Here is a 23077-nt window from a genome sequence, read left to right as displayed (position 1 = left end):
TTGGTGCGAACTGAAACTGCTGAAAATAAATACTCTCTTCCCTGTTCCCGGAAGCGTGTAAACTCATTCATGGCGTTCACCAAAGTCTATTTTCCTTGTTCTTAGTAAGGAAAAAATCTAGCTCTTGGCTATTTTGAGTTGCTCAGGTGGAATGATATAAATTCGATGAGATGGTCTAAAAATTTATTTAGTTGCTCTCAATGGAAATGGGGGCTTGTGCAGCAAAAGAGAGAGATTTAAAGGATGGAATTTTCTTAATTAAATATTGAAATAGTTTAAAAAATTACAAATACAATTTATTGCAAAATGGGACGCTTTTATTGCATCTGGCAGAAAGTTAAATTTACATAAGATAAATTTTTTCCGTCTTTGTAATTTGTTTTCCAGAAAAAATATTAAATAAATAAACAAAGAGCTTCAAACTGGAAGAAATCCATGTGGAAACTAACTAATGTTGAATATTAAAAAAAAAATCGTTTCTTTTAAATTTCCTCTTTCGTGGACTGCTTGCTCTGAGTTTGAAAGACACATTTGAAGCCAGCTAAGATAAGACTCTAAGCAGATCTGCTCTTGAGAGAGGAAGGAAACAGCCCGTCCTGTTGGAAGAGCTTCTCGTCAACGGGCAATTAGTGCCGGAATCGTGGGGGTTTGTTTTGGCGCATAATTTGCCAAGGTGGCTGGCTCTCTCTCTCTATCTGCGGAGTGGGAGGAAGTCAGGAGCGCTCTCTCTCTCTCTCTCTCTCTCTCACTCACACACAAACACATCCGTCGCTCGCAAGGACTCGTCATCCACTCAGGCATTCAACAAGCATTTTACGGCAGCCGAGCTGGCACTTAAAAGAAAAGACTGCCCGCGGCTCCTTCCGTCGTCGCCCCGCCCTCCCTCGACGCTGCAGAAAGGAGCTCTGGCTGATCTCGCGCCAGATATCGGCCATCATTTCCATGCCAGTGACCCACTAAAAACGCAAACACACGCTGCCGTGCCCGCCAGCCGATCTGAGAGGGCTGCTTCTTTAAGATTTTATCGCAGCCTTCGCTTTGACGACCGACGACAAATTTTAATGGCACACACTGCAGCTTTTTCACTTTATTTTTTCAAATGTTTCGCCTCGCTTAACTCAAGTGCATTTACACATGCAAGCCTTTTTCGCCAGCTTGCCCGCGGTGGTTCTCCGCGCAGGGAATAGACGGAAGGAGAAGTGGTTCATTTTCTTTCTTTGTATATTATGGAGGTTTACTTTGCAATTTACTCCTAACAATAAGATATTATTTAAAATAATAATTTATTTTCTTTTTTAAAAAGAGCAATACTTTGGAAATAAATTGATATTTATTCTGAGAAACCATTCGTGATGGTAATAGATGAAGTATAAACGGTTAAAATTGAAAATTAATTATATTTTATGGTTATATTGCAGTTTTTTACCTCAATACTCATATTTTCAACTCGCAATAAAAACGAACAAAGGAAAATAATTTTTTAAATAACTTAAACTCATTCTTTAATTAAAATGATTCATTAAAACTCTAATCTCTTATGAATGAACTATCATTTTTCGTTGAAAATAATCCGCTTTTCAAAAAAAAATCCAATATCAATTAATTTTTTTAATTTGATTTATTAATTTCACAACAAATTGAAATTGGAATATAAACGCTCTTTTAATATAATTGGAATCTTATATTGGAATTTCATTATTCGCGATATAAAATAGTCCAATTAATTCAAAATTCTGATTCCTTTGTCTCTTCCTTATCACAAAATCCGAAAGCAAGCAATTAGTGTCGCATACCGAATTCTCTGCTGGTGTCTATTAGCCCGGGTCTCTCTCGCACCCTGAACAAACAGAGCCCCGCGGAAAATCGATTCGGGACAAAGCACTTCCCGTGTGTTCAGAAACCGATCCGTATCGGCCGGATGGAGAAGAGACCATCGTCGTTTATAGGGTCGAGTGGCTCAAGGAGCACACGCCGAGTGTGTGTGTATGTGTGCGGATCAATAATTCAACATCTCTCGTCGCGAGAGAGCGCGGGTTGGGCGGCCGAGAGTCGCTCCTTCGAGCTCCCTGCTAATAAAACTACTCGAATCGTCGTCACGAGTGCCTTTTAATTAGCCTCTCGGCGCTCGCTGATTAGCCGCGTCAATCACTCCTTCGAGTAGCGAGGGAGCGCCTGCAGGTTGCCGAGATAGGCAACCTGTCGGCCACGCGCGCGGACCCGGTTGCATACTCTAAGCCTGCAGATCAATGCAGCTGCGATTGGGGCCGTTTTCTATCTCTCTCCCTCAGCATCGGTTGACCGCGCGATTTGCCCTTTGGTGGGTAGATCTCGATCGGGTTTGCGGTGGGTGTGTTCGCCAACTCGTGCCGTGCACTTGAGATCCCTCTTTTGAACCAAAGTTTTTTAATAATTCCAACAAACAAACACGATCCAAAAATTGTTTTTTAGTTTTTTTTCAAGTGGAAATTTTCTTATAATATAAAAGGTAAAAAGTTTAATTTATTCTCAACTCAGTCCCTTATTTTTTGAAATTCCTGGTTTAAATTTACTCCAAAATTACTTTGTAGAGTATGTTTTAAATTTCTTTAGAAATTTCTTTTAAATTGGTTTGAACTTCTTAAAAAAAAACTTCTACTTGCTAAATATGGAAAGTGATACGAGCAGGCAGTTACTCTGTTTGCCCCACTTTCCTCTCCTCTGCATTAGAACCGCCAATTTTTCCGTATCCTAAATGCACCCTCGTCGTTGGTGGCAACTCATTTGGGAGTCAAAAAGCGAGTTGTTGCTACAAGACGTGCTCAAGCTAATTGAGAAGTTTCACCCGCCGAAAATTTTAAGCAAACTTCTACTTGCTTCTTTCAACTCGTTCTGCAGCACAAATGCGAACTGGAAATTTCCCTTCTCGCGCATCAGCTAGGCGCAAAACGGGGGTTGCTGCTTTGTTGTTCGGGGCCGGAGGAAGAGACAGGCGGCGGCTCGGTCGGCGCCGCAATCAGGCCCTTTCCGCCACCCGCAATCAGCCCCAAATTGGCCACGCCAGATTATCTGGCGGCGTGAAAAGGTATTGATTGGCGACGGAGCCGGAGACGAACCTGTGCATACACCGGCTTGTGGAAGATAAACTCTTGAATTAGAGACATTTATTTGAAATCTATTTAAAATATAGCAAGTTTTTCAATGTTTCAGAATGGCATATTTAAATAAGAAGTAAAACTGTTATTTTAATTGTTGACAAAATTAATTCCTCCAGCAAATTTTAAAAATTGTGACATTTATGCGCAATTTTCAAATTATTAAATATTTATTTGAAATTTAAGTATAATAATGGAGAGAGAAAATCACGTAAATCGAAAAATTTTAGTTTCTCGTTGGGAGTTTTTCTCCGAGGAAAATTTCCCAGCTGTTTCGTTTTGAGTCCACAACCCAGTATGCGGTAGTCCGCTTCGTGTGTTCCACTTTCCATCCCCGTGTGTGCACGTATCCATTTCCCCGCCGCTTATTGTGCGCAATTTACGTGCTGACAGGGAAATCAGGCCGCACCCCGCCCGCATTCTCCCGTTCTCGTCGTGTGCATTTTCCACTCGCCGGGTGGGAAAAAATTGACGCCAAACAATAAATATATTTCATGCAGCGCGCTCGGCAGGAAGTGCAAATAATTATTTTCCCCGGCAGCAACAGTGGGCGCGCGCGAGTAGTCGCGTGCGTGGGCCGCGCTGCGAGCCCGGGAAACAGGATGTGTGCAAGCTGCTTGTTTGGGCGAAATAAATGGGAAAGCTCTTTCGAATCGTGCAATGTGTTTTCCTTTCCTGCTTTTTGCCTGAAAGGTTTTCTCCCGGCTGCCGTGATTGTTTCTCGCGCAGCAGCGTCTTGTTTTGTTTCCATTTCGGAATTGTGCCGAAACGCGAAGGCAAGCTCAAATCTCGCAGAAAAATAAACTTTGCGATAAATAATCCCAGCAGCTGCACTAGGAAATGGAGAGTTTCCAACAAATAAATAGGAGAAATCCCAATTTTTCAAATACTATTGAATTCTTTTTTGATGAACCACTTCACTCTTTTGAATCTTCCATAATCCTTTTTTAATTACCTTTGGAAAAATTTATCCCAAGGATTAATTTACAATAAAATTTGACGTAATTTTAAACTGAAATTTCCCTAATTTCTCATCTCAAAGAATTTAAAAACAAACCAAGCTTACATTAATTAATCTTGCACAAAAAATTAATTTGTTCGTTAAAATATTTTAGTGTGTAAAATATAGTAATTTTAAATAGATAATTTTAAATTTCAATCTGCAGCGCTTCATTTATTTTTTTATCGGCATTTTTCTACTTTCCCTTTTATAGGCCAATTTTTTTAATCATAACAACAAAGTGGATGCGAGGAAAATTCTCAACTTGACCTGCCTCGAACTTTAAAGGAGAATAATGAATGTTTTCGAGCACACTCGTGTTTTGCAACTGCAAGGCATGCACGGAAGCCTTTTCTCTCACTCGCGCTTCATTCCTCCACTCGCTCAAGCCTCCTTTTCATCTCTCCGCAAATCCCTGCAGCCCATTCGGCGAGAAAATAGCACAATATTTATTATAGAAGGCATCATCCCTCTCACCTTGAGGAGATTCTATCTCGTCGTCGTCGGGAAGAGGCTCTCTTGTCGAGAGGCTAAGGCCATCTATTGAAAGCGCCGGTGTAGTTCTTTTAATGACAGCCTTTCAGTTTCCCCGCCAAAGGAGGGATCAAACGCCCTCCTCCGTGACAAAAGAAAACAACGCCTCAGACTCGTGAAATATTCAGCCCGAATAAATTGGTAATGCCGACGAGAGGTCACACATATATCGGGCTGCCGGAACGTCTAGACGCTCTTTCCGCATCATCAACAGCAGCAGGTGTGCGACCAATTAATCGGCCCACTCAAATAATGGTCGCGAATTCGCTCTCTGATCGAGCGTTGGTGTGCGACATTGATAATGACAGAGAGCCTTTGTCTCTGCATTTGGCCAACGATGAAGAGCGGGAAAGTCTACACATGCCCTATTTTGCAGTTGCAACAAAGTGAGAGAAAAAACGAAAGCAAGAGTGGGTGCTACAGAATTGAATGATGAAAATCAGCAAGTCATAAAAATTCCGCTTTCAACAAAATTGGCTATAAATGGAGAAGTTCATTATTCCAAAATCCAAAAAAATGTTGAAATATATTTTAATTCTTTTTTCTTCTTGAAAAAATTTCAAATTCTCAAAGTTTTTTAATTAAATCAGAATTTTATTCACAACGTTAAAATTCTTGCTTCAATCATTTAATTGATTTGGCAAAATAAATCTGTAGAGCTTGGCGAGACAAAATTATCAAACCTATTATTATGCAAAGGCACGTTATATGAGTAGATGAGCCACGTGCGAATCGTTTCAATTCTCGGAAAATCAATAAAATTGCAAATGCGACCCATTTCGTAAGTTTCTCGTTGTGCGTCATTCTAATTCATTAAGAGTTTTGACAAATGACTCTCGGACCGCGAAAGCCAAAAATAGGCAGGCGTGCTCTGAAATTTTAATGCCACACAGTGTGTGTGTATGTCGGTCGGAGCAATAAATAATAAGCGCCGTAAATTCTTTCTCGGTCCGATCGGTATCTCGTGTACGTAGGTAGGCAGGTCGGTCGGTTTTTGCGCGCACCTGAAAAGCCTTTCCGCGTTTATTGCGCGTTTATTTGTGAAAAGGGTGCTCGGTTCACGCCATCAAACACACACACACACGACGTGCGCACAAAGCTTTTCTGCTCGACCAATACGTATAATTTCGTTTGCCACTCCGTGTGTAATTAATTGGACATTTCAAAAGCCCACTCGAGATTTTTTATCTAGCCTTTGAGGAGAAAAATTGCTCGGCCCGAGTGCAGCCGTCTGTGCGTGACTGGCGCACAAAAACGAAATTTGCTAATCTGCAGGTGATCGGAGCATTAAAAAAAAACGCCGTGTGCTTAAAACAGAGAGGGGCAAGTCGAAGGAGCGAGCAAGAAAGGAAGAAAGCAAGCACAGGCACGGCTTCATCTGGCACTAAATAGTCTCGTCGCCCCCACCGCAATAACATTTTCGATGAGCGTTCTCGAGGGAGGAATCTGCCCATCGGCGCTGACACATAATGCGTATCCGCATCGCTGACATTGTTTTGTCCAATCTATTGCGGAAGAATAGGTTGAAAGTGTGACACTTTTTGAAAGCTTTCTTTATCCGAAAATATATTATCAGTACGTGTAATTTTCAATGATTCAATTTTTTAAACAATTTTAGTGGAAACTCTTTGACAAACTTTTCCAGATGAATCAAAAATGAAAAGCAATATTTAAAAAATGTGTGTACTATTCAAAATTCATACTTCTTATCATTGAATTTCTCCCTTATCAAAAATGAAATTTTTTGTTACAAAAGAAATTAAAGAAAATAATTCATAAAAATGTAATAATTTTCTTTCTCTTTTGAAACGGAACAATGCAAATTCATACTTTTTGAAATTCATGAGGTTGATTATGCAGAAATAAATCACACGGGAGAAATTTTGGCAATCTTTGTTCAGCTCTTCAATAAATAACTTTGTTTGTTTTTTTGCTCAGAGAGAATCGTTATTTCTGAAATATTTAAAAAGGAGCAAATAAATGGGTCAGTCAGACTATTTTTCACTAAAGATAGAAAGCAAAGGAAATCAGTCTTTGAGTCCAAAGGGACTTTTTCCCATGGAGATAAAATCATGCAGTTCCCCCTCTGCGTTGGCACTTCTTTTTTATTCGCAGGAAGCGAAAGCCGATCTCGTACATTATCCCATCGCCGAAACCAAACTTCCACTGGGTCAACAAGTCAGAATCCTAAGTCCCCAGAGGCGTCGTGCATCTTCCTCTAAGGCTCGAACCATTTCACGCCCTTATCAGTTATTGCGATGGGATCGGCCCCGCCATAAAAGCGGCAGCTCGAGATTGAGTGGCTGCTGCGCGAGATGAAAAGGACAAACACTCTCTCCATCCCCGCCAGTGGTGCGGAGGAACGACGCACTTTTCTTCTTCTCGCGAAATCTGAGGGGAAGAGAGCGAGGTATTGATTCGGATAATTGGACCAAAGTGAACTTCTACACATTCATATTCCCTTTTTGCCTGGGTCAAAGCAACGAACGGGGTATGATCATCGGAGTGTCCGTTTTCGTTGCTCTCCCCGCTCGCTGGCCGCTCGCTGCTTTTGCAGAGCTCACAAAGGGGCGCGCAGTTGGCTCAACACGGTGACGTCAATGGTAGCAGGCATCTCTTCCTGGGGGCTGTGACGTCACCGCTCGAGCTGCACTCCTCGCATTCCAGCCAGCAGCTTGTGCTGCTGGCGGTGCTGCTGCGGCGTCGCTGCCGACAACTTTCCTGCCTTCTTTTCTGTTTGTTTTTCCACGTTTTCCGCGAGACCGCCCCTTGCCACCCTCGCCGTAAAAAATACACTGGAATAAAGCGGATCACCGCGCCTAATTCAGACCCTCTCTGCCAGAATTTGGTCGCATTAATGCGTCAGATGGCCGGATTCGGCGAATTTGGGCAATATGATCTAATGCGTGTTTTTTGTAAGAGGAATAAGCATCACCTCTACGCATATGAAGAATGACGGTTTTTACGAAGATGAAAAGAAAGTTTGACCTATTTTCATGCTTAATCCAGCAAATACTCATATTTTACAGTTTTATCCAGATGGATGTTGCAAATCTGGGATAACAAAACATTTCATTGACGTTTATGAATATTTTTTGACAAATGTGCTCAAATTACAAGCCCTGTTAAAATTTCTAATTTTTAATAATCTTGGTAATTTGAATATAAATTCGGCTTTTCCTCAATAGGTTTTGCGTGTTTAAAACATTTTGAATTCAACGTTAAATATTTTGTAAAAAAAAAAATGGTTTTGTGACAGAATGTAGCTTTAAATAATTTTTAATGGAAAATTTTTATTTGGAAAGAAATATAATTATTTAAAAAAAGGATCGATTTTTGTAATGAATCATTTCTTGTCAAAATGATTTCACAGCTCATGAATTATGGCTGCAATTTATCAATTATGATTGTAACAATTTCAACTGCAAAATTTTACTCCTTTTTTATTGAATTTATTCATTTTTTTATTTTGTCTCTTTTAACATATATAATTGAAATTTACTTCAAAAAGTTCAAAATAATACAAATGGAATATTTTCAGCTTTAGCTTATCAAACTGAAAATTGCCCCTATTGAGGAAAGCTTTTTGAAATCGTTTATCCACTTTTCCCGTTTCACAAGAGCCGTGCAGGGAAATTATTTTTCATGGCAAAGCAGAGTTGTGCGTGAGTTCGTCACGAATCTCTCAAAAAGGGACTTTTGCAACGCTGAATTTCGCACGATTTCCCCGGGGCCACGCCATTGTGATGCGCGCGGCACGTCGTTATCGCAGAGAGAAAACTCACTCTCGCAACATTTGCATTTTGGAGCGCAACGAAGGCTCATTACCGGCAGCGTATCCCATTTCCCTACAACGACGGCGCTGCTGAATTCCGAACGAATTTGGGATCAAGTGACACTTCCTTTCACACGTCTCTCATCCACACCACCTTTCATGTAGCGCCTTTGATCTCTGCAGGCGTAGATGCCACACCCCCCGACCGAGAACGAGAAAGTGAAAATTTAAATTACATAAGACGAAATAATAATGTAATCCGCGGGCTCTGCGTTTTAATTTGCGCCACGCCCGCGCGCATAAATAAGCCTAATTTGTATCAAGTTTGCGCCCTTAAAATGCAGGCTTTCCCTCTCATTTGGCTGAGGATTTGCAGGGGATCAGTTGCCTTCCTAATGAGCCTCTCGTCGCCTTCCCGAATCCAAATTAATCAAACGTGCGCGTTCAACTTTTAAATTAAATTAACAATCGTCGCGGCGACTAATCGCGTTTGATTTGAATAAAGCTCGGGCTCTTGCGGCGCCGCCGCTGCTGCATGTGTTAAGAGCTTAATCCTCTTACAAATAAATACTGCTGGCCGCATTTTAATCTTTGTTCCGGCCGGCGCTCTTGCTGATGCTGCGGACCGGCGTGTTTTTAATTAATAGATTAATTAAGGACTGGCGATATGCGGTCGGCATGCAGCAAATTTCCTGAAAGGCTCGGATTTTGGTTCTAAAAGCAAAAGCACTGCGAAGAAAAATTCGGCTCAGGACTTTTCCTAGAATTTTATATAATTGTTTATCGAAGGCTGCCATAGTTTTGAAAATACAATTTTTAACCAAGTTGAGAGTACGAAAAAATTTTAGTCTTTTTTTTCAGATCAAAGCATTTTTATATTAAAAAATTTAAATTTCAGGATTTGATTTTATTAAATTTTTCAATTTTTTTACTTAAAAAATAAACTCTTGCTAAAACGAGTTAAAAACAATGTTCTAAAAAAATTTCAATTGCTTTTATGCTGTTTAGCGGAGCATGCAAAGACTTAATAATATTATTTTTTTAAATTTTAATAAAAATTCAAAGTCGTTAACGTCAGTTAAACATCAAAGTGAAAATTGAACAATTTTAAACACAAAAACGCTAATTTTGAAAATTATGAGTTATGAGTAGTTTCAAATATCAAACTGCCATTAAAATAAATTTTGAAAATCATTTTCCTGCGTCACGTTGCTCCAAATGTGACGAATTTTTTTATTTTTTTATCGCGTGCAACAACAAAATCGGGGGCGTCAACGCCAACTGCGAGAGCATTAATTCAGCGCGTTTATCCGCGAGCTGAAAAATGATCACAAGCACGCGGCACGTGCGATGTTTTGCCAGCGAAGGAGCACGAGTGGATGATGTGAGTGGCCTCTCGACCGATGGCTGCTGCGCTGCTAGATGGATCGGGTGGAACAAACAAAAAAGTGGAGGGTCAGCGAAAATCGTGCAACAGCGACTGCAGCTTTTTGTTTAGCGCCGAGTTTTTTTACTCCAAGGGAGCTAAAAAGAGACGTTGGCAATAAAGCGGAAAAGAGCCGAGGGCGTATTGACATTTGATTGCTTTCGAATCCGCCGCCGCCGCACCTCGGGGGCGGCATCAGGTCCCATACTCAGCGCAGCAACAACCGCTCCCTCAGGATTACATGTCTCGGTCGACCCCAGTTCGCTAAGTGTGCTACTTTTAAATGAAGCAAATTTGCCGAAGAGCGAAAATTCGAAACTCGTTCGAGAGTCGAATAGGCAAATTGCAAACACTTGGGCGGGCAGGTGCGTGGGTCGAATATTGAGTTTGCAGAGAGGCACGTTTGACGAGTGGGCGGATGGTGGATACTTGTCGTTTTGGGCGCAACGAATCAGACCCTTGCGAAGTTGTCATGCTTTTACTTGCAAATCTGAAACTTCTGAAAGTTTAGAATTCAATAAATAAAATTTGCTGCCTTCATTTCAGATAAAATTTTTAATAGAATGTTTAAAAAGACGTCAAAAGTAAATAAATGTTCATTTTTTTATATTTGGTATATTTTTGTAAAGAAGAAGAGAAGAAGAAGAAGTTATTTCAAAATATAGTCATAAAAATGGTATAATAAAATAAACAAATTTGAGCTTTTGACAATTTCTTGATTTTTCTTTAAAATTGATATTAACATTTTTTCAAAATTAAACTTTTCCATGCGCTAAATTTATTTTCGTCATTCTTTGCTCAGTATTCAATTTTTTTTTTAATTCGTTCTCTTATGATGTAAAAAACTAAAATGAAGACAGATAAAAGCTCAAGTAATTTTTTCTAAATGACGGAATGTAAGTAATAAAGCCTAAAATAATTATTTTTAATCAATTCTGTTTGGTTTTCACTCTCAAAAGCGCTCAAAAGTAAATCATTTTAATCTCAAGCAGGGCTCTAATTTAGATCCAGATTTCTTAAAACTCTTTAAGGGCACTTCATCTTATGGTTAAAAAAAATTATCTTTATCTGCCTTATGATCATTTTAATTTTTTTCCTCAGAGGAAACAAATTTTTTAAGCAAGACTTAATTTTGAAAGTGCTACGTTGAACCACTCACTTTGAGTAAAGCAGGAAGAGTAAACTCGTGTTTTAGACTTTTTATCTGCAGCAGAAAATTTCGGCCAAAATAAACAGCGTGAGCAGCAATATCCGCTTTCTATTTCGGCTACGGTTCTGAAAGCCATTTCCCCTGGCTGCCGTTCGACCTGACAGACTGACAATTTCACTCAGAAGAGCGAAACTTTGCGTGCGTGCCGCAGCAATCTCTCCGAGTCACGGTACTGTGTGTGCTGCAAAAAGCAGCAGCCGGCGGTTTCCGTCCGAGCGATTTTGCGTTTCGAGCCCGCACGGTTATTTGATCGATTTCGCATTAGACCAGCGACCGCAGTTTGTTTCGATTGTCGGCGAAAATGTCGTCGCGCAGGGAGGAAAGGCACTTTGTCTCAAATGGCATCATCGAAACGCTTTAGCTAGGGTGGAAGGGACGGCGACGCAAAAGCGCCTCCTAACCTACTTCCATAATGCACCAATTCCTGCAGCGCTCGTAAATTCTTTCAACCAAGTCTCCGCAGGTTTCTATAAAAATTGAGGCTCCATAATTTTGCCGCGCCGGAATTGGTCTGACACTGCAAAAGTGATATTCCACACCAGATTGAAATTCTTATGACAAAAATGAGGAAAGATTGAAAAAAAAATTTCAAGAAAAATATTTCAAAATATATGTTTACAGTTTACAAATAATTTTCAACATTTCAAATTTTTATTAGTTTATTTGTTTATAATTAGTTATTTTCAATTGTTGGATATTTTAATAACTTGATTGCATTTTAAAAACCATCAGACTTTCGCTCTTATTAATTTTTCAGACTTTTGCGAGCTGAAATTTTAATTAGCGAAATTGGCCGAGGGTCGAGTCGTGGCTCTCGGGCGCCAAGCAGCCGAGTTGTTTTTGAGCCAAGCAAGGCCGCCCGCTCGCTCGCTCGCTGGCTGGCTCTGTGTGTCTGCGATGCACACAAAAGTATTGATCTGCAGCTCAGGGGCGAGCTCACAAAGAGAGAAAACCTACTCATACATATATGTACACACGCCAAATTATCATTACTCGGCCACTCACTCACTTTAATCGCCGGATTGCATCGCCGCCCTCGGCCATCTCCCAATCCGAGAGCAGCCAAATTGGCCTCGTCATTCCCCGACACGACGGGCATGAAATTGTCGCCAATTGTGTGACCGACCACTCGGATTTTTTTCCGCCCTTCCCCAACAGATTGCACGTTGCTTCGGAGAAAATAATGAACTGCTACTTCGGATTAAATGTATCAGGTTTGATCGGAATTTCGAGGGTTAATTATACAGGTTGGATTTGTTTCCGTGCAACTTTTTCCTCGCGTTCCCAATTACTATCGAAAACGTGCGGGAGTGGAAAAGCAGGCACTTGATTTAATCACGGAGAGTAATTGCTCCGCTTTTGCCGGGAATTGGGATTGTACAGTAGTAATGAGAGCGCAGGAATCGATTTTTAATTTTATCGCGCGCACTCCGTGCTGAAGCATGCAAACGCCCTTTCGTTTGATGGTTAATTATTTGCTAACAACCGACTGAAATTTGAAAGACGGCAATTAAATTTCTAGAAATTGAACAATTTTTTTCAAAGGTCAGATCGCTTTTTTGTTCCGCTCGCTCAAATTTAATACATGAATTTTGAAAATTGTGAAAGATGGAAAGGTACTCACACTGCTCCGGCGGCCCACTTCTTGGGGTCGAGGAAGGCGAGTCCGAGCACCAGGCAGCAGGCGAGGCATCTAGCCAGGAGGGCTGACGAGTGGGGCCGCATCGCACCTTCGCTCGCTTCTGCTGCTGTTTCCGTCTCAGGTCCTCATAGTTTTTTCTTCTTCCGGCGCGCCGCAATGTTGTCAGCCCTGCTCACCTGCTGCTGCCGGCGGCCATCCTTTCTGGCTGCACCTGCCTGAGCTGGCTGCTGCTGGTGAGATGAGCTTTGCTGCTGACAATGGGTGTGCTGGGTCGAGTGGCTGCTCTCAGGGCGCTGCCTGCCTCCCGAGTGAGCCGGCCAAGGGTGGAGCAACCCCCGGACGCCCCCCACCACACCCCGCCGGCGCGACCCGGCCGCCGCAGCTGCGCCTTCTTGCCGCACGCCCAACGCTCTCAACCGCCCAAACCGCGCCACGAATACGCTGAAAATATTTGTTTTAGCCTTACCGAGTCTACCGAGGCGCAAATCCTACCGCTCGGACGCACGGATTTGGAATTTCGGTCCGCACGAATTCGACGATTGCGTCTATTTTCTGTTGACATCTAAACCCTGTCCTTATTTTTTCTCCCAGGCAACTCGTCATGTCCGTCGTAATTAATTGCAAATATTTTTGCCTGCTCAACATTCGTGTTTGTTTTGATTAAATATCAGCAAATTAGCTTGTTTTCCAATCGCGAATTTACCTCAACCCGATTTGAAACTCCAAGTTACACAACAATGAAAAACGGTTGTTGTTTGCGCTCTCTGATTGGATACAAAAGAACATTCATTTTTATCAATTCAAAACACTTGGCAACAATCCAAATTTGCTCTGATTGTTTTGTTTTTGTGTTTTTGAACAAAAATTCAAATTTGTTTTGCTGGCAGTAATTCATATTTAATTGAAAATCTACCACACGTACCTTTTAAAAGGTAAAAATTATTTTCTTATTCAAATTTTCAAGAAAAATTATATTATTCAATAGCTTAATGCGAAAGTTCTGGAGAATCCTTAGTGCTGGTAAATGAGCCCAAAGTTTTTTTTTAGCATGGAAATTCCAAGACGCTGGTATTATTTAATAGCTGCTTGATAAAAAGATCTTCCTGGATCTGGGATAAACGTGGGTTTTTGGCTAATTTATGAGGGCTTCTCCAAGGCATTGGCTAAATGAATAGAAGAATTTCCATACAAATTTTAAGTTTTTTTTATCTTATTCCAATTTCCTTCTTTTACGGCGTATTCTTTCTGTATTTCTTTGAAAATTATTAAAAACGAAAGAAATGGTTCATAGAATTTCGTTCTGATCAATTCAAAAATTGCGTCAAATTTTGACCCACACTCTGCGACGTAATTTGATTCTAGAATTCTACGATGAGCTGTAATCTGATTAATAAAGAATTAGTTTTTCAAAATTCGAAGATGTGATGGCGAAAATTTAAAATTTTGCGCCCGTTTCACATTTTGAAAAACATTTCAAACCAATTCATTGGATGCCCGCACGATCTGGAACACATAAAACGGGCTTTCAGAGGAAAAAAGGTGCGAGAAACAGAGACATTCGTTTGATCGAGCTCGCGGACATAAAATTATTCATACGCGCCGTAAAAGCAAACGAGAGAGGACAAGAGCTGGCCGGCCGCCGCGAGTCGTAAAAGGGCTGTAAACAATGCCATCGGTTCGCGCCACGAATGTAATGAAAGTTGGTCGTGTCCAAGAGAGCGCCTGCCGAGCGACGGATATGCAACCCGCGCGACGCCTCTGCCCTGCGAATTGCATAGCGCGGCCGGATTTGGATTTATCGCCAGGCTCGATCAAAAACACGGCGGGTGGTGTCCGTGCGCGAATTATTTCGGGTGTCAAAATTTTCACTCGTCGTGTTTTTTGTCGCCGCGGGAGTGAAATTCCATCCGCCCGCTGATGAAAATTTGTACTGCAATTTCTGTAAACATAAAAAAGGGCTGGTAAATTTACAAATGACGATAGAAGTAACTGAGCGCAACAAAATTTTTTGGTAAAAATAATATTGTATTACGGAAGTAATTCTGAATTTCAATAGAATCTCTTGTCGTGTGATATAAAATAAAACTAGATGTTATAAATTATTTCTCCTTGATGTCATAAAGTTATTTTCCAATAGAAAAGAATGAGCGAACTGGCTTTTCATTTAAATTATAATTAAAAGTTAGTTATATTATCAGTGAGCCTAAGAAACACATGATTGTTTTTATTATGTAAAATTTACGCAATATGCTCTTCTTTGAATAAATTTTTTAATGCGTTTGAATTCAGAATATTATTTTAATTAATAAAATGCTAAAAAGATAATTTTTACAATACATATTGTTTTCATCATTTAAGAAATATTTCACATTATCAGGTATTGATTTGATGAATGTATTTATCAATTTATATAAAATGGAGGAAAATAACAAATGAATTTAATATTGCCAGAGGTTTTACTCAAAAATAACATTAAAATCAGCATATATAATAATTTATCTTCTTTGTATCTTTGTGCTTATACGTTCTAGATCTAGATTTTATACAGAGTTTTAGAATTTCCTAATTCAATCAAAAAATTTCTATCGGACTAAAAAAAGAACTGAATCAAGGGGAGAATAAAATTATAATTGGATGTTAAAATCCATTGCTCCTATCCAAGTCAATCGTGTTCAACAAAAAATTTTAGAACCTCCCTGAATCTCATAGTTTCATAAATTACAACAAATTGCTAATTTTTTGTTCCCACAAATTTGGAAATTTTGTAAAGAAAGTAATGTAAATTTTAATTAAAAAAATCACCATTTTCACTGTATTCAATTGTGGGCAATGGAGTGAAAATTTAATGTCAGTTGCGTTTTTGTTTGATCTAATTGAGAAAAATTTTTGCTGGTAAATTCAAGTTGAATTTCTTGACTGGTGCAACTTGAATGGAGAATAAATCCAATACTCTAGAAAGATAGAGGAATACAGTAGTTTCAAATTACGAATGAAATAATTCATGAGCCAATCGAGCCACGGGGGGCGTCTAACATATATCGCTAGAGTCTTTTGCATCGGAATATTTATGCATATATCCTCCCCAATCACGGCATGGCAGGGGGGTGCGCGCGGCAAGGACAGCATAATAAATGCACGACACCGCGGAAGCCCTCGTTCACATAATAAAAAATCGATCGCGGGCAGCAGATTTGCGCCGAGCGCGAGCAGTCAAATTGCCGGCGGCAGCATAAGTCTTTCGCCTGTCGTGTATACAACCAGCACACATCATATTTTTTGCTTTGTTTGCAGGTGGAAGCGAGTGGCAGATCGCATGCGGCGCCGGAATTTTTCACCTTTTTCTCGGGGGGCACGCGCGCGTGTGAGTGACAGCTTCGAGATTGATCGCAATGAATAAAGTGCGTGCGTGTCTCTCTCTCATTCCTTCCCTAGGCGCAGGGGAGTTTTTCAAGGAGGGTCCGACCGGCCCTAGCTCAACGCGTTTCGCCCCGACTTTTTCATAATAAAATGCGCTGCTATATCGACGTGTGCACTGCCAGGAATATAGGCCACTCGGTCACTCTGTCGCCTCTAATAAGGGGATGCACTCGTCGCCACCGTTTTCTCGTGCACACGTTCCTTTGCCCCGCAGTGACTGCAACAAATGTTGCTTTTTCTTCCGTCTTCCTTCTGCTTAATCAATTTACATTCGCCTCCTCTCGTTCGCGGCCTCTCACTTTCTTTTTTGTTGCTTGGCGAAAATCGTGACTGCTGTTTGTGTTGCTCTCGACAATATGGATCACCGAGACTTTTCTCTTGTTAAATGAAAATCACAGAAAATATAAGAAATAATGTAACTTATTTTGCACCTTTATAAGACGTGATTCTGAAAATGTATCCTTTATGGTGAATTTTTCTGTAATTAATTAATTACTTTGGAATCCAATATTTAAATTTTTACTTTTTTCGAATAATTTAAAATTTATTAAAATTAGTAAAATCTCTATGTTTCCTTCTTTGGTTTTACATTTCACTTTTTTCACAATAAATTACGATAATTTTATCCTGGTGGTTCAATTCCAACTGAAAATGCAATGGAAGAAAAAAAAATATTTTTCCCAATATAAAAAAATTATAATTTTGTTGAAGAATTACATCATGCTCATAAATTTAAAAGTAGACGGCCTCTATAAATACAAAGCCGCAGGGACGCTGCAAAAGCAGATATCAACAAACACATCAACCGCATCAACGCCCTTAAAACTATAAATATATTTTATCAAAGCAGATTTTCAATGATATCGTGGATCACATAAGATCCCTCAAGGATGTAATAATTACAAATTACACAATAGCGATTCAATAATGTTATTTATTATAATTTTTATTAAAAAAAAGTGAGTTGAAAAAAATTACTGTTATCAATCATCAATGCACAGACGGAATATACAATCATATTTAAATTGAGGTATTATCAACTGCAGAACGCAGCAGTTGTCCAAATAAAATTATCTTGTCAAAACAAAAAGGCACCTTCCAACATTGAAATTAATTCACGGACTAACTTGGAAATATATAATTAACATGCATTTCTGCAGGTCAATAAAAGCAAACAAAACAAAAGTGTCAAAAGTTAATTAATAATGAATTTAAAACTTCTTTCCTTCTATCTTTCTTTTAAGTTTGAAATAGAATCATAAATATTCATGCAAATGCAAATGGTGATTATTTTTTTTTCCAAAAAGCAGGAAATTATAAGCATAAAAATTCGAATCTCTAAAATATGCACGCCACGCAGTAGCTATAAAATTTTAACCTAAAAAAAGACTTAGTTTTCCATGCAGTTAAATACAAAATTGTGCTGGACTAGATCAAGAATCTTAATATTTTTTTGTTTGGGATTTGAAAACTACTGCACGGTACGTGGCGGAGAAAACAAAATATAAATGTGATATCAAAGTTAAGCTAAACGCAAACGCGCAGTATGTTTTTGTTTATCTTTGTGTCACTTTATTAGCACTGCTGAGATTTATATTTTTCCCCTCCCACCACTGGCAGTAAAAAAAGTCTAATCAGCTGCCACTTTTTTAACGAAAATTGCTCCGCTGGACACGAATTTTTAGGAGTCAAGTATTAACTGAACCAAGGTTTTCTGAAATGTGTATATGATCGTAAAAGATATTACATCATGCCCATGCATGCGTCGTGCATTTGCGCCCCTGGCCACTGCTGGCGCTCAAACCTCACGCCCTCAATCGATCTCTCTTTTAACTACACTAAGTTAATTTCACTTTAACTCGATAAACATTCGGCTTGACTATTCTCTGCCAAAATCTAAATTTAACCTGTGAAATTCATAACCAAAAATTTATTAAATAGTAAAATAATGAAATTTAAAATTCACGTTAATGAACAAAAAAAATGATAATTTCATTTCTTACATATAATTAAGTTTACTACAGATGTTCTTAAAATTTCATCAAATTTCAAACATGAAATTTCATTATATTCATTTCCTAGTTACTTTATTTAGAGTATTTTCTCATTTATTTATTTTTATTTTTTTTGCGAATAACGGCTCAGGTAGTGTAAAAAAATCTAAATTTTTAATTCATTTTGTTTTATTTTTTCATCATAAGTTACAAAATTTGGGGAGATTTGTTGGCGTGATTATGAAACACCTTTGTCATTTTTTTTTTCTTTATCGATGTCATAATCAACTGCTCTTTGCACAGCTGATCCAGTCTAAAGGTGCAAACCTACCAAGTCTGAGGTTTTTTCATCTTCAAATGTGGTGCACATGACCGTCTGCACTGCAACGTTCATTTGGCACAAGGGAACAAAATTCACTAATAAGCACAACCAAGATTCTGGAAATATTCTTAGCGTCGTCCAGTCCACAATGCTGACGACCCTCAAATTCTAAGGCCAGATGTTGAAGCATTCCATTCAGAGATGTCTGTTGATTAAAATTTAGTTAAAAAGAATTAAAATTCAAACTTATGAGTCAGATTAACCCACCTTTCTACATTTGTAATGAGATGCGAATGCTCGTTGTAGATTTATGTACTTTCGGCAGTACGTGGGGAAAGGTACTTCAGTCAGCTGCAATTTTATATTAAATTCAACGTCAGAATGCAGACCGAATACTATGTACAAACCTTGCACTGGCCAAGAAGAAATTTTGAAAAGTCCCAGGGCCCATCAGTGACAAAGCTGAACTTGTGCTTTCTTTTTGCACCAACGAGACCGTGGCTCTTGAGCCACTCATCGAACTTGGCCAGCACGCTCGAAAATGGCTCTGCAGAATCTACTACATCCTGAAAATTATGTTTAATTTATAATTTTTGTGATAACAATTCAATCAAAGTTAAAAAAAGAAAAATTTGAATAGACAAACCTGAGTAATTCCAGTTAAAGAAATGCAAAACTCGGAGAGAGTGGGGTTGAGCTTTGGTTTGCAGAACATGTGAAATTGGTCCACAATCTCTTTCTTTCGTGTGTCTATTAACAGGGCTGGAAACTCTATAATTTCATGACTGGAAAAAACAATAGAGATGGTTAACTTTTGTTGATTTAAAATTTGCAAGTATTACGGAAAGCTGTTGTCCCTCTCTTGTTCACATGTGGCTTCGAAGTCGATGACAACATAAAAAGGCAGCTGGTCTTCCTGCAGACCGGACGTTGAGGGCTTCCTGGGGTTAGCTAAGGCTTTCAGTCTTTTCCTGAGGACTTCCACAGATCCTCGGTCGTTGGCACCTTTTAGCTGAAGCTTCAGTTGAGCATCCTGCAGACTGAGATTGTTTATCTCCCTGTTGAGCTTGGAAAGTTTTTTAGAGTCCAACTTCTTAGCTTGCAGGGCAGACTTATTCTCAAGGGCTTCAGCCTAAAATTAAAATTATTATTGGAGTAAAATGATAAAATCAAACATTTATAATTCATGAATATCATAATATCACTTAAATTATGATTAAAGTAAATTAATAATCATTAATTATATAATATAATACACATATTATTAATATACCATTTTGATTGGTTAAATTCTGAGACTTTTATCACTTTCACTTAGCAAAGAATTTACATCAAAAGACATATTAAAATTAATGTAACGTCAAATATAAAAAATCCTGTTGACATGATGCAAATTTCGATTATATAGGAATTCGGAATCCGCTAAAATGCGAACTTCTCAAATCTCAAAATGTTCATGCTTTCATTTCATTGCGGATTGCGGGCGAGCGGCGCCGAATAGCAACGCCCACTTTTTATTCGTTTCATTTTCATAGCCAACTTAATCATAAAAATGAATTGAAAGAAAATCATTACATTTTTAACAATAATTATAAGTTTAAATTTTAAATTTATCTCAATTCAACACATTTTCATTAATTTTTTACCTAAAAAAAAATAGTAAAAAAAGCTGAGATTGCCTATTTATTGAGTTGTAGGGTCTAAGAAATTATTTTGTTATGTTGGTCTCCTTGTTTATTTTACCTGGGCGTGTCCTAAACACTGCAACTTCGCATTCTTCGCAATTTATTTTATTTATCTTTTCGTCTTTCGCTCGACGAACGTCATATCGCCGTTCTCCGCGATAGGATTAATTTTGCCCATCATAAAATTGGGCTTCATTAGACTAAAATGGTTATTTAAATAACTATTTACCTAAATCTAACTGAAATTTGATTAGAACCCTCTAAATAATATTTCGTTGAAGATTTGTAAGTATTTATTTGCTGCGTTTTAATCAACAAGTTTTAACATCCTTGGTTTCGTGACCTGGTTTTGTGCTTGTATTATAGGAGATGGGAAGAAATAAGTGGCAGAAGACTGGCGTGTCCAGCAAAGGTCGAAGGATAAGAAAGTTGACGTTTGACGTTATGTGGGAGTCTGGCTCAGGATGGACAGATGCTGTCAAGTTCGACGCTGAGGATGAAAAACGAAAAGCCAGGGCTGAGGAGATCAGGTTGCGAAACTCGGGTTTTGTTTACAAAAACAAACAACCTGTAGTCGTTTACAATAAGGAATTGTTGAAAGGTATTAAAGCTTTAATTAATTTAATTCTAAATTAACTTTTAATGTATGTTGACAGGGAAAGTTTTTTATGTTGACTGTCAGCTTGACAAAGAAGCTGTAAAGAAAGACCAAGTGCTGATGTTGAGTAGAAAGGAAATCACAGAAGGAGTTGTAAGTCAGCTGCAGAAACTCGGAGCCACAGTTAGCCCATCGTTAACTAAAAAAGTATGAGTCTTGATTGTTTTCAATTGATAATTTATTTACATTTCATGTTCACAGGTGAATTTGATAGTGTTCATGAATGGTCGCTATGCCACCTATGATTACTCTCAGAAAAGGTCCATTCCAATGGTGTCAAGTGGTTGGATTGAGGAGTGCAAGAAATTAAACAGTATAGCCAGCACCGATAAGTTTTTAGCCAAAGTACCAAAGAATTACTTAGATCCCACTGCACCCAGGAAGTACAAGGTAATTTTGTATTAATCTGTTTTTACAAAGTTTGCTCAACAATTAAATGCATTTCAGAGAAATTATTCTGTTGAGCATTTGGAGAAACTTGTCGAGAAAAGGAAAAACCAAAGAAGTGTGGAAAAGTCAAAGGAGGACTCCAAGAAGCCCGATAGCAAATCAACAAAATTGGTAATCTCTATTGTTTCATTAAATAATAATTTTAATATATATTGTAACCCTTTAATCAGGTTAAGACTGAAAGTAAAGTAGACAAGAAATCCCAGACCAAGCAAAAGTTGAAATCAGAAAGTTCAACTTCCAAGCGAGAGAGAAATAGTTCTAAAACAGGCTCTCCCACAAGTGATTCCTCTAGTCGGAGGTAATAAGAAATTTAATTTATTTATTTATTTATTTATTCTCCATCAATTACAAAACATACATCAAACAAAATTTACAAAAAAAGTTTGTTCTGAAAATAAAAGTCAGAATATTTGTTGTTTAAAACAAATTAAACTCCATATTTTAATAAAAAAAAAATTCAATGCATTTCCAGTCACCAAGAAAACAAGTCACCTCAACAGAGGAATGCTCGATCAAACAGAAGGTAGCTAAAATAAAAGGTTTTTTTTTTTATTCCAAGCTTGATTTTTGTATTTAAACTTTAGTTTGTCTCTGGAAACTGTTAAAATTGAAACATCAGACCACAAGAAGATGACGCAGTCCAAAAGGAGAGAGAGTCCTGCAAAAGAGCCGACGACCCCTGCTAAACGAATCAGAATTGAGTCCATAAGCATGAGCAGCCCTCTTGCAACTCCACCAAGGATTGAAAAGCTGAAGACTGAGCAAATCGCTGCTTCAAATCTTGACCCAGAGTAAAATGAGTAATTTTTATTTGGTGTTGATTTTTCTACAACTTCTTGAATTTTTTCAGTCAATCTAAACTACTGAATGAAGCCATCAGCAAACTCGGCCGATTTGAATTTTCTCCCTGCGCTACCGTGGGTGTCACGCACATAGTCTGGGGCTCTGGCAGAACCATAAATCTTCTCAGGGGAATTGCTCTCGGCTGCAGAATTCTCACTTTTCAATGGGTTTGTAATTTGTATTTTAATATTCAATGCATTTCTAGTATGGTCTATGGATGTGATAAAGCTTGTATATTCTTGTTATTCTAACCATCTGTTGTTTAATTTGAAAAGAAAATTGATTTTTTAATTATTAACAACAGGTGGAGGAGTCTCTGGCAAAAGGAAAATGGCTTCCTGAGGGCGATTTTGTTGCTCCTGCGTATGCTTCAGTTGATATGGTAAGCATTTTCGGAGCAATTTTTTTTTAATTTTCAATCAAGCTCTTAACTTTTTAAAATAGATTTTAATTGATGAATAATTCCAGGAGATCCAACGTTTGCGGAAAGTTTACGGCAGTCTTTTCTCATGCCAGCTGTTGCGAGCCATGGGCCCAATCTACGTCAATTCTGGAGTGAAAAGTGCCAAGCCAGATGACTTGAGGACCTTGGTTCGTCTCTGTGGCGGCACTTTGGTGCACAACCTGCAGGATGCAAAACTTGTGATCGGCCCCCCGCCGGATAAACTCATTCTCTCTACCACAACCTACGTCAAAGAGAACTGGCTGTACAGTGTCCTTTGCAGCTACAGAATCAAACCCATCAACCCCTTTCTTTACGAATCAAAGCAATCCTGAATTTTCATCATGTGCAAATTAGTTTTAAGTTACCCTATCTCTTGAGATTAGAGATTTTAAGTGATCGGTCTGGATGGATCATTGAAACATTTGATTGTCATGTCGATAATGTAAGAGACCTGCCCTGATAATAGAAAGTTGATCTGCATGAATCATGTATTATAAGTTTCAAGAGTGGAATTAAAAATAATAGAAATTTATTGTTCTTTA

General features: G+C 38.7%; 3 protein-coding genes across 9 annotated transcripts in view; 1 reads left to right on the top strand and 2 right to left on the bottom strand.

Moving 5' to 3' along the window:
- The window catches only part of LOC132193031 (gamma-aminobutyric acid receptor subunit beta), a 47812-nt gene extending 34794 nt beyond the window's left edge, over positions 1–13018 (bottom strand). For all 7 annotated transcript variants that reach the window (XM_059613379.1, XM_059613383.1, XM_059613382.1 and 4 more), the window contains exon 1: positions 12701–13018. In XM_059613379.1, coding sequence (XP_059469362.1) covers positions 12701–12801 — 101 coding nt within the window. In that variant the 5' untranslated portion in view covers positions 12802–13018. The remainder of the gene's footprint in view (positions 1–12700) is intronic.
- Positions 13019–18328: 5310 nt separating this feature from the next.
- Positions 18329–19948, bottom strand: LOC132192574 (3'-5' exoribonuclease 1-like). The gene is made up of 6 exons (XM_059612595.1): positions 19725–19948; positions 19294–19583; positions 19098–19236; positions 18859–19017; positions 18719–18802; positions 18329–18656 (listed from the first exon to the last, which is right to left on the bottom strand). The coding sequence occupies exons 1-6, from the start codon at positions 19725–19727 to the stop codon at positions 18483–18485; spliced, it is 849 nt and encodes a 282-aa protein (XP_059468578.1). The 5' UTR covers positions 19728–19948; the 3' UTR covers positions 18329–18482.
- A 274-nt stretch (positions 19949–20222) lies between these two features.
- LOC132205815 (microcephalin-like) lies at positions 20223–23077 on the top strand. The gene is made up of 11 exons (XM_059635124.1): positions 20223–20421; positions 20503–20737; positions 20793–20941; positions 20996–21184; positions 21242–21355; positions 21415–21545; positions 21720–21770; positions 21832–22038; positions 22098–22257; positions 22395–22472; positions 22559–23077. Exons 2-11 carry the CDS (start codon positions 20506–20508, stop codon positions 22865–22867), a joined length of 1620 nt encoding a protein of 539 aa, XP_059491107.1. The 5' UTR covers positions 20223–20421; positions 20503–20505; the 3' UTR covers positions 22868–23077.

Source organism: Neocloeon triangulifer, unplaced genomic scaffold (assembly GCF_031216515.1).
Source record: "Neocloeon triangulifer isolate White Clay Creek 2 clone unplaced genomic scaffold, ASM3121651v1 ptg000003l, whole genome shotgun sequence".
Lineage (NCBI taxonomy): Eukaryota > Metazoa > Arthropoda > Insecta > Ephemeroptera > Baetidae > Neocloeon > Neocloeon triangulifer.
This window is presented reverse-complemented; position numbering and strand designations above follow the sequence as displayed.